The sequence below is a fragment of the Sprattus sprattus genome (genome assembly GCF_963457725.1).
Source record: "Sprattus sprattus genome assembly, chromosome: 3".
Lineage (NCBI taxonomy): Eukaryota > Metazoa > Chordata > Actinopteri > Clupeiformes > Clupeidae > Sprattus > Sprattus sprattus.
In genome coordinates, this window is record NC_137922.1 from 47,045,252 (window position 1) to 47,065,251 (window position 20,000).

Here is a 20,000-nt window from a genome sequence, read left to right on the forward strand (position 1 = left end):
CTTGAATATCATATTGTCTTTCCACAATGTAGGCAACAAATGGCTTCAGCAAAGACAGTTCTGTCAGCTCCGTATGCCATGACAATTCTATATCTTCTTCTTGTGACAAGTGATAATAGAATCATTTTTCTCACTCTACAGAGAAGGAAGATGAGTAGGTGGGAGGTGTCCTTGCAGCAGAATGTTTCAAACATTTTACCAAAGTGTTTTTCTGTGACTCATTCTATCACGATGCCGTGCCACACGATCTGGAGCACACACTGGCAGACTTGGACATATCTCCTACTGTATGCCTGTACTTCCTTTCATCTGCACCACTGTTGATCTGGTTGGATGGTGTTTGTGCTTTAGGCAAACCTTGGGACACAGTTTGTAAACTATGTGTGTCTGAGCTTTTTCCTCACTGCAGCAGACTACTGATTTAAGAAAGTAATATAAACAATATCCAGAAAGAAGCTGCACTGGCAAAGGATCTAGTCTGCCTTGATCTACTCTTCTTATATCCCTAGTCTGGCCCAGATCTGGCACTAGTCTGGCACCAATCTAGCCCTGATCTGGCACTAGTCTGGTACTGATATGGTCCTAATCTTGAACTGGTCTAGTCCTAATCTGTCACTGGTCTGGTCCTAATCTGTCACTGGTCTGGTCCTCATCTGTCACTGGTCTGGTCCTCATCTGTCACTGGTCTGGTCCTCATCTGTCACTGAACTAATCCTAATCTGGCACTGAACTAGTCCTTATCTGGCACTGAACTAGTCCTAATCTGGCACTGAACTAGTCCTAATCTGGCACTGAACTAGTCCTAATCTGGCACTGAACTAGTCTTAATCTGGCAATGAACAAGCCTTAATCTGGCACTGGTCTGGCCTGGATGTGGTCTGCATCTGGCACATAATCGGCTGGCGTCCGAGCGCCGCTCTCTCACCGGACGCTGTAGCCGCGGAGGATACCATTCTGGTGGCTTTCGGGGGGCGGCTGCCACTGGATCATGATGGACTGGTTGGTGCGGCCGCTGGCAATCACATTCTGAGGGGGGGCACTGGGGGGTTCCTCTGGGAGAGACACTCTATTGGGGGGAGAGAGAGAGAGGAAGTTAGAGAGAGAGACAGAGAGATTGATTTTAGAACAAAATGAGTTTTTTGCATGCAGACAAAGTTAGTAATAAGAAAGATAGACAGCCAGAACACTTCCAAGGGAAGAGAGAGAGAGATTCCCTGGTTGTACCAGCGTTGGTGGAAACTGACAGACAGAGAGAGAGAGAGACATAGAGAGAGAGAGAGAGAGAGAGAGAGAGAGAGCGAGACAGACAGAAATAAAGAGAGAGAAAGAGAGAGAAAGAGAGGTTCCCTGGTTGTAGAGCTTCAGTCAGTGCTGCCAGGCTCACAGGGAGATACGCTAATTCAGACAAATTTCACCGTTCTACTGCCGCCTCTGAGTCTGTCTCTTGTCTCTCTCCTTATTTATCCCTTCTTCCTTACACAAGCTAGCACTGCAGTCTCAGGCCAGACTGTCTGTGTGAACCTCTCAAATCCACATGGCACACAGACACATCATCCTCCCACTGACACGTCCTCATGGCACACAGAAGCATCATCCACACTCACATGCACACACTGACACATACACACACACATTCACATGCACACACTAACACATACACACACACACACACACACACACACACACACATTCACGTGCACACACTAACACATACACACACACACACACACACACATTCACATGCACACACTAACACATACACACACACACACACACACATTCACGTGCACACACTGACACATACACACACACATTCACATGCACACACTAACACATACACACACACACACACACACATTCACGTGCACACACTGACACATACACAGTACATTCACATCCACATGCACACACTGACACGTCCACACACACATTGAAATGCACACACTGACACATACACACACACACACACACACACACACACACACACACACACATTGAAATGCACACACTGACATATACACACACACATTCACATGCACAAACTGACACGTCCACATACACGTTCACATGCACACACTGACACATACACACACACATTCACATGCACATACTTACACATCCACATATCCACATGCACACACTGACAAGTCCACATACACATTCACACACTGACATACACACACATACATTCACATGCACAAACTGACACGTCCACATATATACATGCACACACTGACATGTCCACACACACACATTCCCGTGCACAGACTCACACGTTCACACACACAATCACATGCACACACTGACACGTCCACACACACATTCACGTGCACAAAAAAAACCACACACACATACACACAAACACACACACAGACACACACACAGACACTAAAAAACACACACACATACACACAAACACACACACAGACACACACACAGACACTAAAAAACACCCTGGCAGGGACACAAAAGAAACTGGCCCTGTCAATCAAGGGAAATACACTCATAAAGGAGCCTTCAGAACCATTTAAACCTGCAGAACACTATTTTTATCCTGTCAAAGATACAAACACAACAGGCGAGGATAGGAAAGAAGGGAAGAAAGAAAAGGAAAGAAAGTGTAAAGAGATGAAAAATGGCTTTCTGAGTGAGCGATAAACGACTGTCTGGGATCAAACGAGGAAAGCTTGGTAGCTCACTGTGAACTTGCACTCTGCACTTTTGGATTCCCTGTGGATCAAAACACACACTCACGCACATGCGCAGCACTCACACACACATGCCCACGCGCTAACGCACACACACACACACACACACACACACACACACACACACACACACACACACACACTCACACACAGACACACACACACACACACACACACACACACACACACATACACACACACACACACACACACACACACACACACACACACACACACACACACACACACACACACACACACACACACACACACACACACACACACAGATGGGATTGGAGTATGAAGCTGAGCCAGTCTGAAGTGTTGAGCCCCAGTCGCCACAGTGCCGAGACGATGTGGGATTTGGGGACCAACAGCTTGTCGACACTGATCCCCGGGCACTTAAACACACACACACACACACACACACACGTGTGTCCCGGGAGGACAGCGGGAGCGGACGCTCTCTCACATTTCTTTGGCAGGGGTTGATGGTGGGTAGAGAAGAAGTGATAAATGGCTGGCTTTAGGGCCCCGGGGGAATGTGGGGGGAGGGGGCTGAGAGGCTGAAGGGCTGACAGCTAGCTGTAATGGCTGTGGCGGAGTGTGAGGCCGATGGGGGAGAGTGGGGGGGGACCCACAGGTACGTCTCCCTGCTCAACTGGCTTTGGACCCTGGGATGAATGAGGGGTGGTGGTGGCTGTGGCTGTGGGGGCATCGGGGGAGAGAGGGAGGGAGGGGGAGGGCGCTCACCGGTCCGTCTCCTTGCTGAACTGGCCTTTCCCCACGTCGTTGACGGCACACAGGCGGAACTGGTAGGAACGCGCCGGGATGAGACCGCTGACCGTCACGCCGGTCGACTCGGGCTCAATGTTAGCCAGGAGGATGGTCCACGGAGCATCTGAGAGATGGCACACACAGAGAGAGAGAGATGGCACACAGAGAGAGAGAGAGAGAGAGATGGTTGACAAGCCTGCACTCAGAAGTCAGAACACACACACACAAAAATAGCTCCAACACAGAGAGTGAGCGATCTCCACACATACAAATCATAACATATACCAAAATACCTCTCATATATATGCTTGAAAAACTCAATAAAATGTTCGAGTCATACAACATAATACAAATAAAGTACATCTCTAATAGTATGTCTAATCTCTAATAATATGTTCATGATTTATAACTTGGACATTTCGAAGAAATTCTTAGAGCTTTGAAATGTTTGTAAATGTCACTATTGACACATTGTACCTGTAGATAAGAGCAAGCGGTCACCACAGAAAGGGTTATGGTTAGGGTTAGGGTTAGGATGGGGTAAGTACTTACTGTTTTCGGACACTTCCAGTGTGTAGTGGAGAAGGGGACTGTTGCCATCGAAGGGCTTGGCCCAGGTCAGGTTGATGGCTCGCTTCTCTGCCGTGCTCAGGGCTGCAGACAAGTTTTCTGGGGCGTGGGGTAGCTGCCTGTGAGAGAGAAGGAGGGTGAGAGAGGGAGGGAAGGAGAGAGAGAACGAGAGAGAGAGAGGGGGGAGAGAGAGAGAGAGAGAGAGAGAGAGAGTGAGAAAGAGGGGGGGGGGTGAGAGAGAAAGAGAGAATTCAATTATTTCAATTATTCCATTTCATTATGATTTATTCATATATTCAATTATTTTCTGTTATTTACTTTGTTTCTGTTATTTTTCTATGTACATATTGATATGAAAAGATACCCAAGTGTCTAAATGTATTGCTTTCAGCTTTAGGCAATATTGTAGATTGTATATATTATGATATTATCATACAGTATATATCAAATACGGTATCACTGCAAGTATGCACAAATAAAGCCAATCTGAATCTGAATATGATATTTAGACAAAGGAGCAGAGAGGGAGGTGGAGAGTTAAATTGTTTTTCTCTCTCCGAAATGATATTTGTATTTTTATTGATTTATTTCTTATTGTTGGTGTGAGTCAATTCCTAGGTGTACACACAGGCTTTGGCAACACAACAATGGTTGTCATGAAGAGAAAGATTCCAATTTTGAAAAGTGAAACTGCAATGAAAGACAGTGAGTGTTTGGGCGTGAAAGGAAAAAAGGCAGAGAACCTACAGCAAGTTAGACAAGAATGAAACAAAGGAACAGGGGGATTTGAAGAGGCACAAATGAGTGATGAGAGCGAAAGGGAGAGAGAGAGAGAGGGAAAGAGAGAGAGAGAGAGAGAGCAAGAGAGGGATAGAGATAGAGAGAGGAAGAGAGCGAGATATAGAGATTGATGGAGGGCTGTGGAAATAAATCTATGTGGTGGCACAAAGGAAGCTAAAAGTGCTACTGATGGATAGGGGGGACAGTGAGTGGAAATAGGTGTGAGCAAAACACATTTCAATGATTCAGCTAGACAGATGGAGACGGAGAGAGAGAGAGAGATAGATAGATAGAGAGAGAGAGAGAAGGAGAGAGAGAGAGAGAGAGAAGGAGAGAGAGAGAGAGAGAGAGAGAGAGAGAGGGTGGTGGTGGTGGATGAAGGAGATAGATTTGGCAGAGACGGAGACATGCAGGAGGACAGACAGACGGGGAGAAAGGTAGTCAGCCGCAGACACAGAGGAAGAACAAGGAGAAGTGCAGAGATAAACAGACAGTGGAAGAGAAAAAACAGCAGGCAGAAAACAAATAGAACCTGGTTAGATGAGAGATTGCAGAGAAACAGAAATAATTGAGGTACAGATTGATTGATTGATTGATTGATTGATTCACTGACTGCCCGATAGATAGATACTGTAGTTAGATAGATAGATACTGTAGTTAGTAAGATAGATATATAGATAGATACATAGATAGATACTCTTGTTATATAGATAGATAGATAGATATATAGATAGTTAGATAGATAGATCATACTCTTGTTAGATAGATAGATAGATAGATAGATAGATAGATAGAGAGATAGAGAGATACTGTATACTGTACAGGAAGATGTTCCATACCTGACTCTCAGGTGTGCGCTGTGAGAGTCGTTGCCCCCCACGGAGGTGACCCTGCAGGTGTAGGTGCCGATGTCCCCTGACCACGTCTGGGAAATGTGCAGTGTCCCATCGGCCTCCAGACGCATCCGAGGGATGGACTGGGCGTTAATGACCGAGCCGTCCTTCTCCCACACAAACCTAGTCAACACACACAGGAGCAGAGCCAAGACGGTAGTGTCAGTTTCGCTTAAGCAGTGTTAAAACACAGCCATCGTAACTTAGACACTGAGACTAAGAAGCTGTGACATCATTTAAAGGTGGTCATAGCAACGCTATTAATACTAAATGCAGCCGATTAAGGTCGCTAGCTACTGAGCAAGCACACCTATAACAAAGACATGTATCAATGGCAACTCTTCACTCAACCTGTGAATAATACAATAGCATCTTTTCCGACCCGAAGCTCAGATTTTTGGGCTTTAGAAAAAGCTTAACCTTGGGTTCTGTGATGGACAATGTCTCGAAACTACTCTGAACTTCATCTACTGCTAATCGCCCACTGCTAACTTTCTGGTTACAGGAACAGACTTTCAACATAAGCGGAAAATTGGAGCTCGACAAAACCCATCTCTTTCAACGGCAAACATCGAAGCATTTCTTTTTTTTTGGTACATTTTATTTTTGTCTCTCGAAACAGATTATAAATTCTGACCCTCATCTGAACTGAGTGTTTCATCTCACTGTTCTCCACGAACATTCCCCAACAATCCCCGACCGAATGACTCATCAGCAGCTGTTAAGCCTTGTGCGAGAGCTATTCATCCTGGGTAGAATAGACTCAGGGTGATCCAACCACGCTATGGTGAAGTGTAGCAATTGAGAGTATGTGAAATGGACAGGGATGGAGTCGGGCCAAGAAAGAGCCTGCAGCAGGATGCATACATACATTATCTCCACTCTGAGTCTCAAGGTTATCTCAAGCACTCCACTTAAGTGTCCGCCAGCCACACTCTAATCGATAGTCAATACACAATCAATAGGCAACACTCTCATCGATAGTCAGGTCAAGTCAAGTACAAACATGCTTTCCAGTGAGGGTGAATTAATTGACAATGTAAATAAACAATAATAAAAGAATATAATACAAGATTAAAGTCTAAAAATATACAAAGCGTATAGAACACATAAAGGCAATACAAGTGAAAACAATTTAGCAAAGTAATTAAAAGTAGTAAAATGAGAATGTTTAGGATTAAAATAAGCAGATAAAACCATGAATATGGATAATAAAACTGAATAAACTCCTACAAAACTATGAAAAACACAATTAAAACTATACTATAAAGTGAACTCTGACTGAAGTACAGATACACCTCTGAACTGAACTAAACGCCGCTAAATAATGCATCTAGCTAACACCCAGGGAATGCCAGTATATATAAGAAACATTTCAATCAGGGTTTAAAAATGTCCAGGCAGGCAGCCGATCACACATAAAATGGATGACCAATCCATAGTGTACGACTAATAACAGTAAAAGTACGATTAGCCTTGATCGTTTACAATTAGACCTAGATAAAACCAGTTAAAGCTCTTTGAAGGTCCATAAGGAAGTGTCAGGGTGCACTGCATGCCTGCAGAGACTTCAGAGATGGGTTGTTGAAATTAGATTTTTCAGTCTTTCTTATTGTTCACTGAACATCACCCAACCTCTAAACAAATAAAGTGTAACCAAGTAACCAAGTACCCAAATATTGTTCACAGTTTGGGAGGCCTTTAACACTAAAACACAGAGACATGGTTTAGAGTCAAATCGCAACTTTAAAGAAGTTGGAGTTTGAAAACTAGTGTAGGAATTGGCAGTTAAATGATGGCATTTATTGCACTTTTTTTTTTTTTTAAAGTCACAAGATCTCTCCGCCAAGGCCAGTTGAACACACACACACAACACACAAGACCTCTCCGCCAAGGCCAGTTGAATCCGGTGGCCAAAGCTCAGACAGCGGACATGAATCACTCACATTTAGCCAAGACTCAGTTACAAACAGAACATCCAATTTATGTGATGTGAAGAGAATCATATAAAATAAAATATTTATTATTGCCTGAGCAGGCATTTCCCAAAGCCATACACATAGCCTCACACACACACAGACACAGACTCACAGACTCACACACTCACAGTTTCACACACACACACACACACACACACACACACACACACACACACACACACACACACACACACACACACACACACACACACTTGTGTCTTCTGACAACCACACAGACACCTACCTAGACACTAGTCTATCAGCACTTTGGACAATGTGAGTTGTGTTTAAATGTGCTTTATAAATAAATATGACTTGACTTGACTAACCCGCCTACACACACACACAATAATATTTACCCTAACCCACTTACACACACACACAAACCCACCTACACACACACACAAACACACATACACACACACACACACACACACACACACACACACACACACACACACACACACACACACACACACACACACACACACACACACACACACACACATGTACACTAACACGCCTACACACATACACACACACACACACACACACACTAGCCCTCTTACACACATGCACACACACAATATATGCACTAACCCACACACACATACACACACGCACATATATTCCCTAACTCACCTCCACACACACACACACATATGTACACTAACCCACTTATACACACTTATACACACGCACAGACACCACTCAGACATAAACACACACACACACACACACACTCAGGCTTCATACACACAGTGCCCAAACACACCTTTGGTGATGGATAACCCGGAGGCATAGTGTTGGTATGCCTCCGCTGGCAGTGGCTTTAATTACATTGAGCATCCGACACAATTACTGCTCTCTTTCATCACCTCCATGCCTCTGTGGAATAACACACAGCCACCTGGCACGTCTCCATGAAGAAGAGATCAATCAGCCAGCTGGATCAAACATGCATCCTCAGATATGAGTGTGTCTGAGTGTGTGGGCATGTGTGTGTGTGTGTGTGTGTGTGTGTGTGTGTGTGTGTGTGTGTGTGTGTGTGTGTGTGTGTGTGTGTGTGTGTGCAATTTCAAATAGAAAAAAAAGGTGTCTGACATCTCCATTGTAATTTCCATCAACATGTCTCCATTGGGGTTAGGGGAGTAAAGAGAGGAGGCTGTTTTGCGTGTGTGTGAGAGTGTGTGCGTGTTTGTGAGTGTGTGTGAGTGAGTGTGTGTGTGTGTGTGTGTTTCCTTGTTTAGCAACGGCAAGATAGAAAGTTTGGAATGTGTGTGTGGGTGTGTGTGTGTGTGTGTGTGTGTGTGTGTGTGTGTGTGTGTGTGTGTGTGTGTGTGTGTGTGTGTGTTAATATATGCATGATTGGGTGTGTGTGGTTGTGTGTGCATGATGTCGAACAAAAAAAGAGATTCATCCAGTGGGGCGCCCAAACCTTTTGGAGCATAATGAGGTTTGGGACTGCAGTGCAACTCACTGAGAGTGTGTGTGTGTGTGTATGTGTGTGTGTGTGTGTGTGTGTGTGTGTACGGTTTGAGACTACAGTGCTGAAAGTACTAAAGCGTTTACCGTGTAGAAACACTAGTTTGGGTCAGGAGGGATGGAGAACACATCACAGGATTTTTTTTCGTCGGCACGTTTTGGTTCTGCAGCGCAGCACGGAGCCAGGCTTGGCCGGGCCAATTAGCATTTCTATTACAAGTTGAACAGCGCCACACTGTGCCACGCACATGTTGGTCCCTCTCCTGAAAAGCACCACACTGTGCCACGCTCATCTTGGTCCCTCTCCTGAACAGCGCCACACTGTGCCACGCTCATCTTGGTCCCTCTCCTGAACAGCGCCACACTGTGCCACGCTCATCTTGGTCCCTCTCCTGAACAGCGCCACACTGTACCACGCTCATCTTGGTCCCTCTCCTGAACAGCGCCACACTGTGCCACGCTCATCTTGGTCCCTCTCCTGAACAGCACCACACTGTGCCACGCTCACGTTGGACCTTCTCATGAGCCGGGCCAAACCACGCCCGAATGACGCTGATTCTCTTCTCTCATTGGCTCAGGATTCATTGCATATTTGTATATATTCAACCAGTCAGAACAGAAGGGTCAACAGGTTTTAACCACGATGCAAAACACTCTACCAAACAGATGAGAAGATCATTAGAGGGTCAAAGGTTAACTTACTTGACGGTGACACTGGGGTCGTGGGTGACTCCACAAGTCATGATGGCCTTCGTGCCCTTGATGACGCTCTGATTCTGTGGGGGGTTGGTGATACGAGTACGGGCTTTGAGAGAGAGAGAGAGAGAGAGAGAGAGAGAGAGAGAGAGAGAGAGAGAGAGAGAGAGAGAGAGAGAGAGAGAGAGAGAGAGAGAGAGAGCGAGAGAGAGAGAGGGAGGGTAGATGATTACAAGATTGATCGCTTAAACATGACTGTATTGCAAAACAACGGGCTCGCTGAGGCCTGACTGATAAATTGGGAATTTCTGGATGAGTAGGTACCACACACACAAACACACACAGACACACACACAGACCCACACAAACACACACACACACACACACACACACACACACACACACACACACACACACACACACACACACACAGAGAAACACACAGAAACACACACACAAATGCACACACACGTACGCTTACCCCAGACCAGGAGGTGAATGTCTAATGCAGGTGTCGGTAACACACACACACACACAGTCACACACACACAGAGTCACACACACACACTCTTACCCCATACGATGAGGTCAGCGGAAGCCTCATCGATGCCTCGTGAGTTGCTGGCCATACAGGTGTAGGTGCCTGCGTCTGAGATGTGGGAGGGGCTTATCAGGAGACTCCCTGACTCCAGAAGTGTAAAGCGAGGAAGCTGAACCGAGCCAGAGGCAAGAACACGTTCACCTGAAACACACACACACACACACACACACACACACACACACACAGAGATTCACACTAGTCAGATTTAAGATTCACACACACAAATGTGACATGTGCGTTCCTTGATTCGAGTGAAGTCATTTTACAAAGACACCTTTGACAAACAGTCCTTCTTAATGTGTCACTCTGACAGCTTTCCCCTCACATTTACATCAGCGCTCCTTCTGACAGCGTTTAGGTTTCACTCCATCAAAGGCGTTCAGAGTTCACTCAGAGTTGAGTGTTTTTACCCCACATGTTTATCTTTGTCACTCACAAACACACACACTTTATCATGAAGTTCATTCTCTCTCATAGAAAGATCTTTTTGCCATCAAAGGTCATTACCAGGAGCAATGAAAGTTGAGTGGTTCACCAAGGGTTTCATGTGTGTGTGTGTGTGTCTGTGTGTGTGTGTTTTTGTTTGTGTTTGTGTGTGTGTGTGTTCATGTGTGTTTGTGTGAGAAAGAAATAGGGAGTTGGAGTGTGTGTGTGTGTGTGTGTGTGTGTGTGTGTGTGTGTGTGTGTGTGTGTGTGTGTGTGTGTGTGTGTGTGTGTGTTTGAAAGAGAGGGAGAGAAAGTGAGAGTGTGTGTGTGTGTGTGTGTTCTTACCTTTCTGCCAGGTGATGGCGGGGCGTGGGGCTCCTGAAGTCTCGCAGTGCAGGATGACAGACATGCCGTCAATCACTGTGCTGTCGGACGGACCAGCTGTGATGTTCGGGGCAATGCCTGGTTGGGTAACACACACACACACACACACACACACACACACACACACACACACACACACACACACAAAGTTATTGACACACCCACAGAATTCCTGTCTCTGTCCATCTGTCTGTCTGACTGTCTGTGTGTTTTGCTCATCCTATCAGACAAAAAGGAGGAGTTGAGAGAGAGTGCACAGTGGGAATCAAGGGAATCGCTTGTCATCAATCCAAGCTGTGAGTTGATGACAAGGAGAAACATAGCGTACGTACGTCTGTGCGTGTGTGTGTCTGAGTGAGTGTGTGTGTGTGTGTGTGTGTGTGTGTGTGTGTGTGTGTGTGTGTGTGTGAAAATGACAGGGCTAAGCGGAGCCAAAAACTCTCTGAGGAAGCACCCCCCCTGTGCGCATTCTCATCTCTCTTTTGTGTGTGTGTGTGTGTGTGTGTGTGTGTGTGTGTGTGTGTGTGTGTGTGTGTGTGTGTGTGTGAACATTCACACGGCGGCGTCTCCACTAGCGGTAGCGTCGGCGTCGGCTTAAGGCAGCAGTCATCGTGCTGTCGTCTCGCTGTCAGCCTTTTATTCCCCGCACTGAGAACCCAGAGGATCCACAGTCAGAGCTACAAAAGACCCCCGCCCTCCGCTCTTTTCCCTTGCTCTTTTCTTTTCTTCTTCCCTCTCTCTCTCTTCACTCTCTTTCTTTTCCTCTCTCTATCTCTCTGTCCCCCAACAGGCTATTAATCACAGCCTGAGCTGACTACTGAGCCTAACACCTCACTAGATCTGACAACACAGAGAGAGAGAGAGAGAGAGAGAGAGAGAGAGAGAGAGAGAGAGGGGAAGAGAGAGAGAGATGAGGAGGAGGAGAGGATGAGACAGCAGATGGAGGGGATGAGGGAGAGAGAGGACCAGAAAGAGACAGAAACAGGGGGAGACAGATGGAGAGGGAGAGAGGCAACAGGAGGGAATTGAGAGAGAGAGAGTGAGAGAGAGAGAGAGAGAGATGGAGAGAGAGAGAGAGAGAGAGAGAGAGAGCTAGTGGTATAATGGTAGCTTATTCTCTTGTGTTTTCCTGAGACTTGAACAGACACATGCATATTTGGGATGACAAAGAGGCTTATTTGATTTGCTGGGTTTGAGAGACAGATAGTCAGACAGAGAGATATGGAGACACAGAGAGAAAAGACATTAAGGATGAATTAAGAGACAATCATGGACGAATTATGCTGTGAAACTGTACACAGTGAAACGCATTATATTATACTGTATATTATATGTTATAATGATTATAAACATAATCTTGCACAACTCAACAATCAAAGAATGAGTCCAATAAACCCAGCCCGAGTCTGAGTGTGTTAGGAAGGCTTGACGCATGGGCACGAGTGCGTTATGAAAGCTTGACGCATAGGCAAACTTATGTTATGAAGGCCTGACGCATGGGCATAAGTGCGTTATAAAAGCTTGACGCATGGGCACGAGTGCGTTATGAAGGCTTGACGCATGGGCACAAGTGCGTTATGAAGGCTTGACGCATGGGCACCAGTGCATTATAAAAGCTTGATGCATGGGCACAAGCGCGTTATGAAGGCTTGACGCATGGGCACGAGTGCATTATAAAAGCTTGATGCATGGGCACAAGCGCGTTATGAAGGCTTGACGCATGGGCACGAGTGCGTTATGAAGGCTTGATGCAAACAGATCTCAAAGACATCATTTTTTCATTTACGCAATATTGTCAAAATTAGAAAGGTCCTATCCCTCCAAGATGCAGAAAAACTAATCCACGCATTTATTACTTCCCGCCTCGATTATTGTAATGCTCTCCTGTCCGGATGCAGCATCAACACAATAAAGAGCCTCCAACTTATACAGAACGCTGCTGCTCGTACACTCACCAGAACTAAAAAATATGAACACATCTCACCGGTACTCGCTTCTTTGCACTGGCTCCCCGTTAAAAGTAGAATCGACTTCAAAGTACTCCTGCTAACATATAAAGCCCTAAACGATCTGGCTCCAAACTACCTCAAGGAATTAGTCGTCCCCTATTGCCCTCCAAGGCTGCTCCGTTCCCAGAGTGCAGGCCTCCTGGTAATTCCAAGAATATCAAAGACCACAATAGGAGGGAGAGCATTTAGCTACCAAGCCCCTCTCCTCTGGAACAATCTCCCTGCCTCCATCAGAGCTGCAGACACCGTGCCTATATTCAAATCAAGACTTAAGACATTCCTCTTTAGTGCATCCTATAGCCAAAAGTAACCGCGCCAACAAACCAATCACCTGCTGTACTAGCCACCCAGACATATCCGAACACAAATTAAAATATTACTTGCATTTAGTACCGCAACATCAAATGTGTTTCCTGTTTGCCGAGTGGATGCATGTACGGCCCCGGCAAACAGATCACAACAAAAAACAAATTAAATTACTACTTGTAATTTAGTACCGCAACATCAAATGTGTTTCCTGTTTGCCGAGTGGATGCATGTACGGCCCCGGCAAACAGATCACAACAAAAAAACAAATTAAATTACTACTTGTAATTTAGTACCGCAACATCAAATGTGTTTCCTGTTTGCCGAGTGGATGCATGTACGGCCCCGGCAAACAGATCACAACAAAAAACAAAATGTTCAATGCCAGAAAAACTAAACATATCTAAGTACTGCAATATGCAACAGGCAAACCGACACACAGGTGACATGTCCCTGGTTGGTGAAATGATTCATCTGTGTGTTTGTTTGTGCTAATTCCCGACTGACAGACCTGCAGACTGATTCGTCATTTCCTGTTTGTTAGATGGATCAGGAGGAGCCTCCTGGGCCTGATCACTCCCCTCCTCAGCCCGCCCCGAAACGCCCCTGCAGACCGGCTCCAGAGCAACACCAGCATCGCCCACGCCGCCCTGCTCCCCATCCTGGGCCCTCAACTCAGTCATCATCCGCTTGACGACTTCTCCCGCTGGATGTGACGACCCCCACTCTGGTCATCGGCAGCTCCATGGTCCGAGATGTCCACACCCCCCCCTTCAACAAGCGGCCCCTGCAAGGTCCACTGCCTCCCCGGAGCCAGGCGTGTTCCAATCGCTGATGGATGTGGAACTTTCCCTCCCCACCCCCACCACTCTGCACGTAGTCTCTCTACCTGGTCTACCTAGAGAAACCCTCGGCCAACCGCACCCACTGCCACTGCATTGCCGTACACCTACTCTACCCAATACCCTATGCTAGCATTTATGTACAATATACATTATTGCCTCCACCGAAATGTTTCTCTGTCCCTACATCCCCTACCCCTGTAACAGTAACCCTATTGCCACAGTAATCTGGTCTTGTCTGTATCATGTATTTACCACCAGATGTATGTACACATATGTCCAGTGACCAAATGCTGGCTGTGTATTGCCCCTGTTGCTTCCTTTCCCCTTCTGCCACACTACCCTTCCCCTTCCCCCCTTCCCCCCGTCCCACCTTCCTGTCTCCACCCGGCCGACCTCAAGCAGATGGGTCCCCCCTTATGTGCCGTGGTTCTGCTTAAGGTTTCTTCCTGCCTAACAGGGAGTTTTTCCTTGCCCCTGTTGCCGTTGTGCATGCACTAAGGGGGTTCAGGCTCTGGGCTCTGTTAAGCGCCGAGAGGCAATTGTATTGTTATGGCGCTATACAAATAAAATTGAATTGAATTGAATTGAATGCATGGACACAAGTTCGTTATAAAAGCTTGATGCATGGGCACGAGTGCATTATGAAGGCTTGACGCATGGGCACGAGTGCGTTATGAAGGCTTGACGCATGGGCACGAGTGCATTAGAAAGGCTTGACGCATGGGCACGAGTGCATTATGAAAGCTTGAAGCATGGGCACAAGTGCATTATAAAAGCTTGATGCATGGGCACAAGTGCGTTATGAAGGCTTGACGCATGGGCACGAGTGCGTTATGAAGGCTTGATGCATGGACACAAGTTCGTTATAAAAGCTTGATGCATGGGCACAAGTGCTTTATGAAGGCTTGACGCATGGACACTTACTGGTAACGGCCAGGTAGGTGTTGGTCTGCACCTCCCCCGCTAAGTTGCGGGCGAAGCACTGGAACATGCCCGTGTCGTCAGGGAGGAGGCCGTTCACCTGGAGACTGCCCCCAACCAACACCCTGTAGCGGGGGTACTTCACCGGACTGATGGGTACTGCATCCTTATACCACACAATCTCTGGAGGAGGGACACCTAGAGGAGAGAGGATAGACATGGAGAAGAGCAGGGTTAGAGACGGAGAGTATAGGAGAGGAGAGGAGAGGAGAGAAGAGGACAGGAGAGGAGAGGAGAGGAGAGGAGAGGAGAGGAGAGGAGAGGAGAGGAGAGGAGAGGAGTGTGGTTAGAGAGGAGAGGAGAGGGGTTAGGGATGGAGAGGAATGAAGAGGAGAGGAGGTAGAGAAGTCAAACACATAGACCAGTGGAGGTGGTTGTAACGTGTGTTCATGTAAAGGTGAATTCAATATCTTTGACAGCCATGTGCACAGGAGGAGGTGAAGTTATTATCTGTGTGCTGTACTGGAAGTGGCTTTGGATGAAACTGTACCTCGTGCCTGGCAAGGGATGTCCACCACCTTCTCCATCTCTGCAGTGATGTGCTTCTCTGGCTCCTTCACAAACTGAGGGGGCTCTGTGGAATAGATGAAATGAAAAGAGAGAGAGAAGAGAGAGAGAGAGGGGGAGAGAGAGGGGGGCAGTGAGGGTACAGCCTTGAAATTACAACATGGAATTCCTGAATGCCGTTGGAATGGCCGTTTAATATTGCAAGTGTGAATGTGCACACTGGGCCAGTATTCTGGGAGCCAACACTGTCCTCAGGTGAACCCAAGAGAAGTCTCTCTTTCATCCAGTGAACACACACACACGGACACACACACGGACACACACACACACAAACACACACACACACACACACACAGTCACTAACTCATTCCTTTTCATGTTTCTCTGGTGGCTCACCACCATGAAAACCCACTGCTGTTATGGTGAACAGAGTCAGCAGTTTACACCAAATTATGCAGTGTGATAAACATCAACATAAAACAAACACACACACACACTCACTCGCGCATGCACACACACATAATCACACATACACACACACATACTCACACACACACACACACACACACACACACACACATACAGACACACACACACTAACAATAACAAACACACACAAACATATTCTACATTACCCCAGCTGTTCTGCTCTACACAGAGGAGCAAGAAGATGCATTTTTTAGAAGATGAATTAAACCTCAAACTATAAAACGATGTCTTTTCTCTGGTGGTGCCAGAAAGGGGTTGGCGGTGAGAACGGACCCCGTGAGACCATAAAAACACACTGCGAGGCAAGAGCGCTGGCAGCGGTACCAAACACTCATTTGGGCTCTCAGACAAACAAACAGGGGGGTTTCACGGGGCGCTCGGCAGCCATGTTCATTAACTCCAAACGACTTAGACGGAGATAAGCACCTGGAGGAAGGTCAGCGGGAGGGGGGGGCGTGCTGTTTTATCTGATGAAGCCAGAACATTCTGGGCACGGCAGAGGTGAAGTCAGGTGTGGTCATTAACTTTTGTGTGTGTATGTGTGTGTGCGTGTGTATTTACCCAGGACCCATGTATGTGTGTGATTGTGGGCATAGGTGTGTGTGTGTGTGCGCGTGTGTGTGTGTCTGTATGTTTGATTGTGCTTGTGTGTGTGTATGTGTGTGTGTGTGTGCGTGTCTGTTTGTGCGTGTGTGTGTGTGTGTGTGTGTGTTTGTGTGTGTGCATACGTGTGTGTGTGTGAGTGTGTGTGTGTGTGTGCGCGCGTGTGTGTGTGTCTGTATGTTTGATTGTGCTTGTGTGTGTGTATGTGTGTGTGTGCGTGTCTGTTTGTGCGTGTCTGTGTGTGTGTGTGTGTGTTTGTGTGTGTGTGCATACGTTTGTGTGTGAGTGTGTGTATGTGTGTACGTTTGTTTACCGAGCACATGCAGGTGGGCCCCTGCACTGACTGACGGCACGCTGCTGCTGCGGAGGACGGCCTCACACTCGTAGTGGCCGCTGTCACTGACCAGGGGGGTGAGGATGGTCAGACGGCGGTTGAAGTCGCTCAGGCCGCTCCTCAGCGGCACGCCGTCCTTCTTCCAGCTGATACTCAACTTGATCAGAGGCCTGCCAGGGTCAGAGAGGTCATGGTCAGATAATCATGATCATAATACTTATATGAATGGTTATAATACTTCTATGGATGGCTATAACATTATAAATGAATGGTTATAATACTTTTATGGATGGCTATAACACGTCTATGAATGGTTATAATACTTCTAGGAATGGTTATAACACTTCCAAGCACTGTCATCTTCAGAGCCAGATGACGGAAGAGGGCAAGACAAACACATCGATTAGAAAGACGTGTCGTGATTACATTTACCTCTAGAACTACATCTACATGCATACATATACTTGTAATTACTACCATCAAAGCAGTAGTAGCAGTAGCAGTAGCAGTAGCAGTAGCAGTAGCAGTAGCAGTAGCAGTAGCAGTAGCAGTAGCAGTAACTGTAGCAGTAGCAGTAGCAGTAGCAGTAGCAGTAGCAGTAGCAGTAGCAGTAGCAGTAGTAGTAGCAGTAGCAGTAGTAGTAGCAGTAGCAGTAGCAGTAGCAGTAGTAGTAGCAGTAGCTGTAGTAGTAGCAGTATCAGTAGTGGTAGCAGTAGCAGTAGCAGTAGAAGTAGCAGTAGCAGTAGCAGTAGCAGTAGCAGTAGCAGTAGCAGTAGTGGCCTTAGCCATGGGTGCACTGGCCGATCCAATTGACAGATGGGGGGGGGGGGGGGGGGGATGAAAAAGGTGGGAAATAGAATTGGAGGCAAAAGGAAGATAAAAAGGTCAGTGATATAATGTACGGGACTGGGGTAAGTCAGAGGGCGATACACCTAGGGGTTAAGGTTAGGGTGGGGGTGAGGTTTGGGTTATGGGGCCTGGACTGGGATCCATGATAAGTGCTAAGTGCTTTTATAAAGTAAGTGCTCGGGAAGAAATTAGAAAATTGGAATATGCCAAGCAAAAAAAGTGAGTGGGTGACAAACGGAAGGTAAGGAAAACAAAGCAGAAAAGTGCATTGGGTGGAACCAGTCCAGAGCTAGATGGAGGTTTAGGAAGAGGGGCCAGGATGAGAATCTTAAGAGGAGAGGATGTTGAGTTATTGAAGTCCAGGTAGTTTGTTAAATCGTAGAAGTCCAGGTGGTTTATTGTCCAGTGGTTGAGATTGTGAAAGAGTCTTGGCAAAATGATTAGTTTAAGAGCAGACAATATCCATTGTAGGTTTGTTAAAAATCCAGTGATTTTAAGGACAGTCCAATGCAATGCAATCGTTTTTTTAAAGAAAAGTAACCAATCTTTATTTAGTGAAAGAGTTTAAAATTTAAAGGAAGTCTTAAGAGGGTGCAACCTTTTTAAGAAAGCCAATTCAATAAAAGGATAAAATACCGTCTTGATTCTCAGTTCTCCTGACGTTTCGGTCTAAAAGACCTGCTTCAGAGGAGTAATGCCATGTGCTGTTTGGTGTGGTTTTTCAGTTAGAAATCAGGGGAGGTAGTAGTAGCAGTAGCAGTAGTGGTAGCAGTAGCAGTAGTGGTAGCAGTAGCAGTAGTAGTAATAGGAGTAGTAGCAGTAGCAGTAGTAGTAATAGGAGTAGTAGCAGTAGTAGTAGTTGTGGTATGAGTAGTAGCAGTAGAAGTAGTTGTGGTATGAGTAGTACGGTAGTAGTTGTGGTAGTTGTAATACTGTATCAGTGACATGGTACATCCAGAGACTGCTGCTTCAAAAGGACAGCATCACTTTCTCTTGAAACTGATGTTAGTCTATCTATTGGCCAATGTAGTTAATTAGCACTGCACAGGCTGAACACGCAAGAATGGCCAACTAATGTAGGAGCTAATGACTTGTTAAGGATTTAAATTGGAGGTAATGGCCATTCAAGTGCACTTCATCCATTAATTAATATAAATGAACGAGACGTATCAGATGGCATTGTGTTTTTGGTGACACTGATGTCCTTGTCACCATCAGTGCACAGTTAGAGTGACAGTGGAAGTTACCATAGTAACGATGGCAGTACCAGAAGCAGGATGAATAAGATTTAAAACCACAGTGCATGATTATGGTAAATAGGTTGGTGATATTTGAGCTTAACAGCCAATCAAATTACACCTCTTGTCTCCGTATTCCTAAAGCAACGCGTTGATTGGCTAGGGTAGTGTAAGGCTCGGTCCGAGCCACTTTGTTTATTTCCCATTGACCGAGCCAGGAGAGCGTACGGACACCGGTGTCTTTTTTGAGCGCACACACATAATGGACACCTGGAGACTAAACTACTGCGTTTGACAAGAAGTGTGCTGGATAAAATGGCATCATTACAATGCAATGAAAGATATGGAATATAAAGACATGATAGTGAGGCTAGTGACAGGAAGTAGTGGTGTTGTCATGGGAACACGCTGACCTGGCGTTGGCCACACACTCCATGGTGACCTCGGAGGTGCCGGAGATGACGCTGGTGTTCCGGGGAGGGACCACGATGGTGGGGGCGATGGGATCGGCCGGACCCCCTACGTCTGAGACAGGCACAC

The 20,000-nt window shown here is 46.4% G+C and overlaps 1 protein-coding gene across 1 annotated transcript in view; it reads right to left on the reverse strand.

The window, feature by feature from the left end:
* sdk2b (sidekick cell adhesion molecule 2b) overlaps positions 1 to 20,000 on the reverse strand; it is a gene marked incomplete at its 3' end in the record, with an annotated part of 111,337 nt that overhangs the window by 54,776 nt on the left and 36,561 nt on the right. Inside the window, 11 exon segments of the mRNA XM_080834121.1 lie at positions 926 to 1,066; positions 3,462 to 3,609; positions 4,038 to 4,174; positions 5,675 to 5,851; positions 9,895 to 9,997; positions 10,463 to 10,630; positions 11,261 to 11,377; positions 15,384 to 15,578; positions 15,931 to 16,014; positions 17,353 to 17,543; positions 19,874 to 19,985. Coding sequence (XP_080690247.1) covers positions 926 to 1,066; positions 3,462 to 3,609; positions 4,038 to 4,174; positions 5,675 to 5,851; positions 9,895 to 9,997; positions 10,463 to 10,630; positions 11,261 to 11,377; positions 15,384 to 15,578; positions 15,931 to 16,014; positions 17,353 to 17,543; positions 19,874 to 19,985 — 1,573 coding nt within the window.